We start from the raw sequence: 12,384 nt of genomic DNA, 5'->3' as shown, positions 1-12,384 counted from the left end.
CCAAGCCACTCACCATATTGACTTGGAAATATATCGCCGTTCCTTCACAGTCGCTGGGTCAAAAGCCTGGAATATTAACTGCATTTTGGGTCAGCCCACAGCACGCGGACTGCAGCGATTCAAGAAGGCAGCCACCTTCTCAAGGGCAACTAGCGATAGGCAATAAATGCTGACCAGCCAGCGATGCCCAAGTGTCACGGATGAATAAGAAAGAATTCCTTTGAGGATCTGATATCCCAACACAACGTGAGGGGAAACCCCCAGCGAACAGCTGGTCACACTGTTTCTCATGAGATTTCATCCTTTATCAAAAGTGATGGAGAAAATCAGTAATAATTCTGCTTCTTTTAGATTAAGGAAACATTTCTTTATTTGTCACGTGCTTCAGCAAAAGGCGGTCGTCAGTTTAGCCACGTTTATTGTAACAGGCTTTGTCAGAGTTTACCGCACTATCTCAGCAGCAAACACAGTGAACAGGAGTTAGTCTGCATTGCCACAGGGTGGGCTCTGTAACTTCAATATGATTTTAGATGTAACACTGCTATCTTATGGAGAAACAGGGAATAGCTAACAGCAACTTAATATGGGAAAATGTGAGGTTATCCACTCTGGCAGGAAGAGTAGCAATGCAGATTATTAAATGGGGAGAGAGGAAGGGCCTCGGTCTATTAAAGGGGCAATCCAGATGGATGTGTGGAGTAAAATGAAAAGACAAAGCCAGGAACCAGCACATTGCGGGGTCAGTGCAGATTGTGGAAGGGAGTAGCCGAGAAGAGATTAAAATGGTCTGCTCGCCTGCTGCGGAGAGAGAGAAACGGAAGGTGGTGGGGCGATTCTCCCATCCCGCCCCACCGCGAAGGTGGAGATGGGAGGGGCCAGAAGAGGAATATGAAGGGCTAAGAGCAGATGGGAATGTATGCTGGTGTGACTGGAAGACAGCGGGATTGGAAGAGGGATGGGTAACTGACAGGAGTACACGGAGAAGGGCAATCAGTCAGAAATGTGGGGACCCCAAGTGAGACGGGAGAAGATGAAGGAGGCTTGACCCAAATGGCCAATGGGTTTGGGAAAATGAAGACACAATTTTGATGTGCAATTCGGAACACTAAACAAGATGGAGGCTGGAATTCTCCCACCCCGCCACTAGAATTTTAGCGGGTGTGTTGCGGAGAATGCGAAACCCTATTGACAGTTGGGCGGGAATTTCCGGCTTTTAGACCAGCACGGCTGGAGAATTCCGCCCATAAAATCCAACTCCTCCCTTAAGCTGAAGTTGAACTCAAATCAGCAATTCGACAGGTGGAATGATTGACAGGTGAAGGGGGGGTGTTGTGGCCGGAGTAGAGAGAACGCTCCAGTGAAATTGGGAAGTGTTAATATATTTCCATTGCGCATTATAACATGACGGTTTCTCAAAGACTTTGGGTGGGATTTTACAGCCACGCTCAAGCGAGACTGGAAAATCCTGCCCGAGGTTCACGGACATTTCCATTGTCCGCCCCTCGGCGCTCCGATTCCGTGGTGGGCGGGGCGGTAGAATTCCGGATGTATTTATGTATTTCCAATACAAACTGAGTGCTTATATAAAGGGGTGTGGTGAGTGGGGCGGGTTGGCGCCAGTAGGAATGACGCAGTCTGGCTTGATCAGTTCTCCAGCTCTGAGCATGAGCTCCTGGAAATGTTCGATTATAAGAGAGCTTTTTGTTGACCCACATAAACTTCAATTCTATCGCTATAAATCACCTGCATTTCTCCATTTGAAAACTGAAATCATTATTTTCACAATTAGCACGATCGCTGGATTTACTGGACCGACTGGCAAACAAAATCAGTGCAGCGTGTGGACAAGTACACGGGCCGGAACAAGGAAACCATCCTCGCTAATGTGGAGGGACTGATGGACATCATTGTGGTCTCCCCACAAAGACAAACAGGTAGAGAAAGAGGAAGAATGGACAACAAACGGTGCGGCATGGTGGCACAGTGGTTAGCACTGCTGCCTCACAGCACCAGGGACTCGGGTTCGATTCCCAGCTTGGGTCACTGTCTGTGCAGAGTCTGCATGGGTCTCCTCCGGGTGCTCCAGTTTTCTCCCACAGTCCGGAAGACGTGCTGGTTAGGGTGCACTGACTATGCTAAATTCTCCTTCAGTGAACTCGAACAGGCGCCAGAGTGTAGCGACGAGGGGATTTTCATAGTAACTTCATTGCAGTGGTAATGTCAGCCTACATGTGGCAATAATAAATAAATAAACTAAACAATATTGGGCAGTAATTTCTTGTGTCAGGTCGCTTAATGGATACCTGAGTGAACAGCTCAGCAACTGCACATCCTTTCGATTAATCAGACTGAAGGATGAAGAAATTCAGAATATAAAGTTCAAAGTTATACAAGCGAGTATAGCAGAACAACAATTATTGGATCATTAACTTCACAGAATCACTGAATAATACAGTGCAGAAGAGGCCCTTCGGCCCATCGAGTCTGTACTGACACATGAAAGGCCATGACCTGTCCACCTAACCCCACTTGCCAGCACTTGGCCCATAGTCTTGAATGTTATGGCATGCCAAGTACTCATCCAGGTACTTTTTAAAGGGTGTGAGGCATCCCACCTCCACCACCCTCTCAGGCAGCGCACTCCAGACTGTCACCACCCTCTGGTGGAAAGACTTTCCTCAAATTCCCCCTAAACCTCCCACCCCTCACTTTTAACTTGTGTCCCCTCATAACTGACTCTTCAACTAAGGGGAACAGCTGCTCCCTGTCCACCCTGTCCATGCCCCTCATAATCTCAAACACGTCAATCAGGTCGCCCCTCAGTATTCTCTGCTCCAATGAAAACAACCCAAGCCTATCCAACCTCTCTTCATAACTTAAATGTTCCATCCCAGGCAGCATCCTGGTGAATCTCCTCTCCATCCCCTCCAGTGCAATCACATCCTTCCGATAATGTGGTGACCAGAACTGCACACAGTACTCCAGCTGTGGCCTCACAAAGTTCTATCTAACTCCTAAATAAATTGATCAAATTAATAAATAATTGAATAAATAATTGAATAGATTAATAGCTTCCATTAATTTTCTGGTTGTTGCTACATTGCGAGATGCTGCTGCTGTAAAGGACTGACTGTTACAAATAAATCCAAAGGTTACTTTCAACGATTGAATTTGTTTCAGGTACCAACTCGTGTGGAGTCAATAATGGAGGATGCACACACCTTTGCTTTGCCAGGGCAGTAGACTTTGTGTGCGCGTGTCCTGATGAGCCAGATGGGCGGCTGTGCTCAGTGGGTGAGTAACAATCTTAAAGCCGTAAACTAGAAAAATAACTCCTCAATTGCTGCGGCAGAAAGCATTGACAGAAATAACACTGACAGGGTAAGACTCTGAATGTTCCCGATGGTGGGGGAGTCCAGAACTGGGTGTCATAGTTTGAGGATACTGGTGAACCTCCACTGTACTCGCTCGATGGCAAGCGTGGCCACCTAAGGAGGGATTAGGGACAGATGCCCAAAAACGTGGTCAGGGAGCAATCAAAAGAACAGAAGTGGAGAGATTTACTGAGGAGATTCCCAGGCCGATTCCCGGGATGGCAGGTCTGTCATATGAGGAGAGACTAAGTCGGTTATGATTATATTCACTGGAGTTTAGAAGAGTGAGAGGGGATCTCATAGAAACTTATAAAATTCTAACAGGGTTCGACAGGGTAGATTCAGAAAGAATGTTCCCGATGGTGGGGGGAGTCCAGAACTCGGGGTCATAGTTTGAGGATAAGGGGTAAACCTTTTAGAACTGAGGTGAGGAGAAATTTCTTCACCCAGAGAGTGGTGAATGTGTGGAATTCACTGCCACAGAACATAGTTGAGGCCAAAACATTGTCTGATTTCATGAAGAAATTAGATATAGGTCTTGGGGGTTAAAGGGATCACAGGATTTGGGGGGGAAGGGGGGATCAGGATATTGAATTTGATGATCAGCCATGATCAAAATGAATGGCAGAGCAGGCTCGAAGGGCTGAATGGCCTCCTCCTGCTTCTAGTTTCTATGTTTATAAATATCTGTGCAAAAGGCTTTCCGGAATCAGTGGAACATTTCAGGCACGAATAATAGAACATAGAACAGTACAGCACAGAACAGGCCCTTTGGCCCACGATGTTGTGCCGAGCTTTATCTGAAACCATGATCAAGCTATCCCACTCCCTATCATCCTGGTGTGCTCCATGTGCCTATCCAATAACCGCTTAAATGTTCCTAAAGTGTCTGACTTCACTATCACTGCAGGCAGTCCATTCCACACCCCAACCACTCTCTGCGTAAAGAACCTACCTCTGATATCCTTCCTATATCTCCCACCACGAACCCTATAGTTATGCCCCCTTGTAATAGCTCCATCCACCCGAGGAAATAGTCTTTGAGATGCATTCTTCTTAATATATACTTAAAGGAATGAGTTTGAAATGAAAAAAGGAACTAAATTTTGTGCCGATTCAGAAGGATTATTCTTTTAGAATGTCACCATGGTTTGTTGCACAATTATCCTCATTCTTCCCAATTCTGTCCAACTATTGTGTCATTTTGTGTTCATGGACTGCTTCAGTTAATCATTAAAAAGCTCTTGTCACTCTTGTCCATGCGCTGCTGTTTATCTGTTAGCAGATGGAAAGAGTCAGATTTTTTAAAAAGTACTTTCACTCTGGTTTTGTTGTATTTGGTTTCCATAGTTGTCCAGAGAGATGTTTTTTCTTGATTACCTGGTGGCCATGTGACTGAAATATTTATTGAATCTTTTCCCTGGCAGTCTACAAATTGTGCATCCATTTTTCTCCTTAAAAACATTGGCTGGAATTTTCCCATTGGAAAGCGGAAGTTGGGATTAATCCCGACCTTGTGATTCTGCCTCTGTCCTGGCAGTGCCAGTGGGCAGGATTTTCATCTCCTGGAGGGTGAGATAACCTGGAAGTGGGGATGGAGGAGGGCCTTTGCCAAAGTCAGTCTTAAGGGCCAATCTTGAAACTCAAATATCAGTCCAATTCTTCATTGCCATCAGTGGCTCCTCCAAACCTGCAGATCAGTGTAGAACACCAATGGGGAGCTGGTTAGATCCTCTCTTGTTGGAGATGATGGCACTTTTGAGGCACAGATGTTACTTGCCACTTGTCAGCCCAAGTCTGGATATTGTCCAGATCTTGCAGTCCTTGGACATGGACTGATTCAGTGTCTGAGGAGTCGCGAATGTTTTTGAGCATTGTGCAATCATCTGTGAATGCCCCCACTTCTGACCTCATGATGGAAGGAAGGCCATTGATGAAGCAGCTGAAGATGTTTGGGCCTAGGACACTAACCTGAGAGACTCCTTCAGTGATGTCCTGGAGCTGAGATGATTGGTCTTCAACCACCACGACCATCTTTCTTTGTGCTGGGTGTGACTCCAATCAATGGAGAGTTTTCCCCAATTCCCATTGGCTCCAGTTGTACTAGTGTTCTTCACGTAAGCAACCCAACTCATTGCCATTCTCCTATTTATTCCCCATGCCCATTAATATGGACTGTATTGGTGCTCCTGTGGTTAAAGGTGGTGTGACGCTATTTAAACATAATGATTAATCAATGAACAATTCTTTGCAGTTCCCGGATATATGCCCCCATTTCCAGAAACCACCAGCTCCAATGAGAAAGCTGACAAAAGCGTTGATTCTTTCCCCGCAAAGCCCACGGATTCTGTGGAGAATACCAGCGATAAGTAAGTGTGCAGATTGTAACCATTTGTTGCACTATGCCTCCAGCGAGATGGTTCTGTTTTTATTCCAGTTTATTCAAGGGTAAATTCTGAAGGCCACCAACACTCAGATTGCCTCCACTCTGGACACTAACATTGTAATTTGTGAAGTAGATTACAGCAGAAACACTCTGATCTTCCAGTTGACAGTTCATAGAATCCCAACAGTGCAGAAGAAGACCATTCGGCCCATTGAGCCTGGACTGACCACAGTCCCACACAGGCCCTATCCCCGTAACCCCACATGTTTACCCTGCTAATCCCCCTGACACTAAGTGATAATTTAGCATCGCCAATGCACCTAACCTGTACATCTTTGGACTGTGGGAGGAAACTGGAGCGCCCGGAGGAAACCCACGCAGACACGGGGAGAATGTGCAAACTCCACACAGACAGTGACCCAAGCCAGGAATCGAATCCAGGTCCCTGGCGCTGTGAGGCAGCAGTGTTAATTGCCACTGTGCCACCAATGACCAAGCCACCTAACTTGCACATCTTTGGACTGTGGGAGGAAACCGGAGCACCCAGACGAAACCCACACAGACACGAGGAAAATATATAGATAGCACACAGACAGTGACCCAAGCCAGGAATCGAACCCCGGTCCCTGGCGCTGTGAGGCAGCAGCGCTAACCACTGTGGCACCCTGGCAAATGGGGCAATAAATGAATTTAATTGAATTCACTTTCTGTTATGGCGAGGGGAGCTCAGTTGTAGCTTTTGAGCTTCAGGTAGTTGATGCAGCCAAATACTAAGACTTGCTGCCTACAGAATGGCAGGAAATTGAAATGAAACCCAACAAACGCCATTTGGAAATGAGAATCAAGTATTGTGCTGGTTTACGTTGGTGATTTAGCTCCAAATGCTCATGTGAATGTAACACTCTGAAAATTCACTTCAGGTCTAGAGATTGAAGAGACTGGCTGGCACGGTGGCACAGTGGTTAGCACTGCTGCCTCACAGCGCCAGGGACCCGGGTTCGATTCCCGGCTTGGGTCACTGTCTGTGTGGAGTCTGCACATTCTCCCCGTGTCTGAGTGGGTTTCCTCCGGGTGCTCCGGTTTCCTCCCACAATCCAAAGATGTGCAGGTTAGGTGGATTGGCCGTGCTAAATTGCCCCTTTGTGTCCCAGAATGTGTAGGTTAGGGGGATTAGCTGGGTAAATATGTGGAGTTACGGGCATTTGGCCTGGGTAAGATGCTCTGTTGGAGACTCAATGGGCCGAATAGCCTCCTTCTCCACTGTAGGGATTCTCTGCGTTCCAACGCTGTGATTTTTGTCAGTGGACTTGTTACAGTGACTCTGGAACCTGTTCAAACAAAGGCAAAAAAGTTGTTTTCTCCTTATCGTTATGGTGCTGAGAGCTGAGAGGTGAATGGGCCATAACTCCTAACATATGAGAGATATTACAAATCTTATTGCCGTCTGTGGATTCTGCATTATTATCACAGCCAATATCGTTCTTACTGTCAACACCAATTGGGAACTTCTTTGCCGTTGGATACAGATTTATGTTTGGCAGTGCAGTGGAGTATACACTATGTATGTATACTATCATTTATATGTATCTCTGTCTGGCATCCACTGAGAACACTGTTAGTGAGGTCTCGAGCACCAGAGTGGAACGGAATGTCTCCCGGCAGTGCTGGAAGCATTTCTTTCCTCAAAAGTAATTCAGCAAAATTATTGAAAACACCACAAATCTGACGCGAATCCCAGACCCGATAATAGAATCTGTTGTTTTATGTCACATCAGAAATTGAAATAGTGCAACAACACTCACTAATAATAGTGACATTGCGCTAAGGCTCACGCAATAGCTGCAAGTGTAGGAGTGTTTATCACATCAAGGGATGGCAGACAATCTCTGGCTAACAGTACATTGAAAACCAGCTCTGTCCTCAAGGGGAATTAAATTATATTTTCATCTGATAAATTATCTGAAAGCTGCAGATATCACAGACGCTATTTACACCTTTGTGACTCAAAGCTGAAATGTTGCACATTGTGATCTTAATAATTACCTTGAGTTTCAGGAATCCGAGACCATTAAAGGGAGATGTCAGATTATAATCAGAACTTTCAAGTAGTGTGACACAATTTTGCCTGGAGTCTGGTTGTGCTCTCTCCCACTGACTCCATTTGTGAGCAAATGCGAACAAGCCCAGGTTGCTATTTAAATGGAGAGAGACTGCGGCAAGCTGCCGTACAGAGGGATCTGGGTGTCCTTGTATATGAATCACAAAGAGTCAGTGTGCAAGTACAGCAAGTGATTAGGAAGGAAATTGGAATATTGGCCTTTATTGCAAAGGGGATGGAATATGAAAATAGATAAGTCTTGTTACAACTGTACAGGGCATTGATGATAGCGTAGCTAAGACTACTGTGCGGTTTTGGTCAACATATTTAAGGAGGAACATACTTACATTAGAAACAGCTCAGAGGCTTATCATATGAAGGAAAAGTCAAGCACGTTCTTAAACTGGAGAGAGTGCAGGAGAGATTTACAAGGATGTTGCCAGGACTTAAGGGACTGAGTTATAGGGAGAGATTGACAGGCTAGGACTTTTGTCTTTGGAGCGTAGAAGACTGAGGGGTAATCTTATCGAGGTGTGTAAGATCATGAGAGGCACAGATAGGGTGAATGCACTCAGTCTTTTTCCCAGTTGGGGAATCAAAAACTAGAGGGCACAAGTTTAAGTTTAGAGGGGAAAGAATTAATGGGAACCTGAAGAGCAACTTTCTTTACCCAGAGGGTGGTACGTGTGTGGAATGAGCTGCTGGAGGAAGTGGTTGAGGCAGGGACATTGACAACATTTAAAAGGCATCTGGACAGATACATGGATAGGAAAGGTTTAGAGGGATATGGGCCAAGTGCAGGCAAATGGGGTTAGCTTAGATGGGCATTTTGGTCGGCATGGACCAGTTTGGGCCGAAGGGCCTGTCTCCATGTCACACTTTGAACAGGGGGAGGGATTGAAACATTGAAGAGAGAGGATTCATGGCTGTTAACTATTTGAGTAAGGAGTCTAACAACACCAGGTTAAAGTCCAACAGGTTTATTTGGTAGCAAACGCCACTCTCAGTTTGGTAACAAACTATTTGAGTGCAGCATTTGCATGGTAATTGCCAGGAGTGTGTTGCATTGTTGTGAATGTATGGAAATGTTACTTTAATATTTGAAAAGCTTGTGTAACAATCCTTGTTGAATGACTCATCACCCATTCAATCATTCAAATCAATTATTAAATAATCTGCATCTGGAACCTTTGTTGGTGCCGATTCTAAGTATTGAATCGCTCAGTGGTTATGTTGCTGAATGTAAATTTTATGTAAGTTGCTAAATACAATGTCTTGTCTCCAGCTGTTCTCAGGAAGATGCAAGTCAAGGTCTCTGTGAGAAGAATGTGAACCAGGTGTTGCCTGCAATAAATGGTGCGTTTCATTCACATTCAAAGTAAAAGTTTATTTATCAGTGGCACAAGTAGGTTTACATTAACACTGCAATGACGTTACTGTGAAAATCCCCTAGTCTCCACACTCCGGCTCCTGTTTGGGTACACTGAGGGAGAATTTAGCGCGGCCAATACACCTAACCAGCACGTCTTTCAGACTGTGGGAGGAAACCGGAGCACCCGGAGGAAACCCACACAGACACGGGGAATGTGCAAACTCCACAGACAGTGACCCAAGCCAGGAATTGAACCCGGCCCCCTGGCGCTGTGAGGCAGCAGTGCTAACCAAGATCTTCTGCGTTACACAGTGATCAGTTCCCACGTCACTTATTTGCACTCACTCTGGGCGATGGACATTATTTATTGTCTATCCTTAGTTATCCTCGAGAAGCTGCTGGCGAATCCTCTTGAACTGCTACAGCCCGCATGCTGAGAGTAAGGAGTCACGGTGAAGGAACAGCAGCTGTATTTACAAAGCACCTGTACAATGCCCCAAAATACCTCACGCAAGCAAATCAAATTCCACACTGAGCCATATAGGAGCAGGAGAAGGCCATTCAGCCCGTCAAGCCTGCTCCACCATTCAATTGGATCACAATTAATTATCTACCTCAATGCCACTTTCCCGCACTACCTCCATATCCCTCGATGTCAGTCTCCAGGAATCGAGTTCTGACTTGAACATGCTCAATGATTGAGCTTCGACAGCACCCTGGGGTAGAGAATTCCAAAGATTCACCGCCCTCTGACTGAAGAATCCGGGTTCAATTCCAGCCTCAGGTCTGTGTGGAGTTTGCACGCTCTCCCCGTGTCTGCGCGAGTTTCCTCCGGGCGCTCCGGTTTCAAAGAACAAAGAAAATTACAGCACAGGAACAGGCCCTTCGGCCCTCCAAGTCTGCACCGACCATGCTGCCCAATTAAACTAAAACCCCCTACCCTTCCAGGGACCATATCCCTCCATTCCCATCCTATTCATGTTTTTGTCAAGACACCCCTTAAAAGTCACTATCGTATCTGCTTCCACTGCCTCACTTTCCTCCCACAGTCAAAAGATGTATTGGTTTGGTGGATTGGCCATGCTAATGTCAGGGGGACTAGAAGGGTAAATAAGTGGGGTTATGGGGACAGGGCCTGGGTGAGATTGTTGTCGGTGCAGGCTCGATGGGCCGAATAGTCTCCTTCTGCACTGCAGGGATTCTATGATGCTATTTATCTCAGTCTTAAATGATCCTCCCCTTATCCTGAAACTGTGTCCCTGGTTCTAGACTCACCAGCCAGGGGAAACATCCTGTCCACATCCACCATGTCACACACTGTCAGAATTCTGTAAGTTTCAATGAGATCACTCTCATTCTTCGAAACTCCATGTGCCAATGTGCCGCCCCGTAACTCTACAGATTACAGACCCAGTTTCCTCAATCTCTCCTCATAAACTAATCCCGCCATCCCCAGGAATGGATCTGGTGAACCTCCACTGCACTCTCTCGATGGCAAACATGGCCATGTAAGGAGGGATGAGGGACAGGTGACCAAAAACTTGGGCAAGGAGGAATCAGAAAAGCAGAAGTGGAGAGATTTACAGCAGGGATTCCCAGGCTGATTCCCGGGATTGCAGGTCTGTCATATCAGGAGAGACTAAGTTGGTTAGGATCATATTCACTAGAGTTTAAGAGAGTGAGAGGGGATCTCACTTCTAAAATTCTAACAGGTTAGACAAGGTAGATTCAGAAAGAATGTTCCCGATGGTGGGGGAGTCCAAGACTAGGGGTCATAGTTTGAGGATAAGGGGTAAACCTTTCAGAGCTGAGGTGGGGAGAAATTTCTTCACCCAGAGAGTGATGAATTTGTGGAATTCACTCCCACAGAAAGTAGTTGAGGCCAAAACGTTGTCTGATTTCAAGATGGAATTAGATATAGCTCTTGGGGCTAAAGGGATCAAGGGATATGGGGGGGAAGGTGGGATGAGGGTATTGAATTCGATGATCAGCCATGATCAGAATGAACGGCAGAGCAGGCTCGAAGGGCTTCTAGTTTCTATGTTTCTAAGGGACTGGGCAGTTAAAGGTACGGCTGCCACTAGTGAAGGCTGATATATATGTCCAAGTTGGGATAGTGAGAGATTCGGAGTGAAATGTACAGGTGATGGTGTTCCCATGTACCTGCTGCTGTTACTCTAATGGAACTTGCAGGTTTGGGAGTTGCTGGTGTAGAAATCTGGGTCCGTTACTGTAGAACACCCCGTAGATAGTACAGTGCTTGGATGTACATCAGGAGTGAATTTTTAAGGTATCACATAAGCTTTACTTTAAACTATTGAAGCCCTTACCATTTAAAATCCACATTCTCGATTTTGAAGGAGTCAGTGAAAGGTGGATTGAGTTTTTGCTCCTTTCACTGGCAGCATTAACAACTTAAAGCACCACCCAAACCCTCTGCCCACCCACTCCCGTGGAGAACAGCGCTAAGACTGCCCTGTGATCTGCCCAAGTGGTGCGTGAGCTAGCTTTGCAAAAAATTAATTTGTTCAGCGTCTGCTAACTCAGCCAGGCCACTAGATGGAGCACTTTACCACCGGAAAACAAGGGGAAGAATTTCCCTGGGAGAAGTAGCGGCACAGTAAGAGTTTTAACAACACCAGGTTAAAGTCCAACAGGTTTATTTGGTAGCAAATACCATTAGCTTTCGGAGCGCTGCTCCTTCGTCAGATGGAGTGGAAATCTGCTCTCAAATAGGGCACAGAGACACAAAATCAAGTTACAGAATTCCCGGGATCATTCTCATGAACCTTCCCGAGAGAGGCCGAGCTTTATGCGCTCACACTTACAACCAGCCTGAAACTGTGTACACAGGCGGAGAAAACTAAACGATCAGAGCGCCAATATCCAGTGTTTCACTTTAAAGTTTAAACAGCTGTCAGCGACACAGCTGAGGTTCTTGAATCAACGTCAAACAATGGCCTATCTGCGGTCACAAACATTTTGCATCATTTCCATACAGCAACTGGTCTCTTGGGCTGAGTTTTACTCTCCCCCCCGACCCCCCCACCACACCCACGCCCCCCACCCCCCCACCACACCCCCCACCACAAAGGGGGCGGAAGGGTTGGGCACGTAAAATACGAGGGGTGGACGACCCACCGTCCTCTCATCC

The 12,384-nt window shown here is 46.2% G+C and overlaps 1 protein-coding gene across 4 annotated transcripts in view; it reads left to right on the top strand.

The window, feature by feature from the left end:
• Positions 1-12,384, top strand: part of LOC144499002 (low-density lipoprotein receptor-related protein 4-like) — a 417,145-nt gene that overhangs the window by 377,878 nt on the left and 26,883 nt on the right. For all 4 annotated transcript variants that reach the window (XM_078221044.1, XM_078221043.1, XM_078221042.1 and 1 more), the window contains exons 32-35: positions 1,790-1,934; positions 3,181-3,294; positions 5,629-5,743; positions 9,144-9,214. In XM_078221044.1, the coding sequence (XP_078077170.1) occupies positions 1,790-1,934; positions 3,181-3,294; positions 5,629-5,743; positions 9,144-9,214 (445 nt within the window). The remainder of the gene's footprint in view (positions 1-1,789; positions 1,935-3,180; positions 3,295-5,628; positions 5,744-9,143; positions 9,215-12,384) is intronic.

Source organism: Mustelus asterias, chromosome 9, assembly GCF_964213995.1.
Source record: "Mustelus asterias chromosome 9, sMusAst1.hap1.1, whole genome shotgun sequence".
NCBI classification, from domain to species: Eukaryota; Metazoa; Chordata; class Chondrichthyes; order Carcharhiniformes; family Triakidae; genus Mustelus; species Mustelus asterias.
This window is presented reverse-complemented; position numbering and strand designations above follow the sequence as displayed.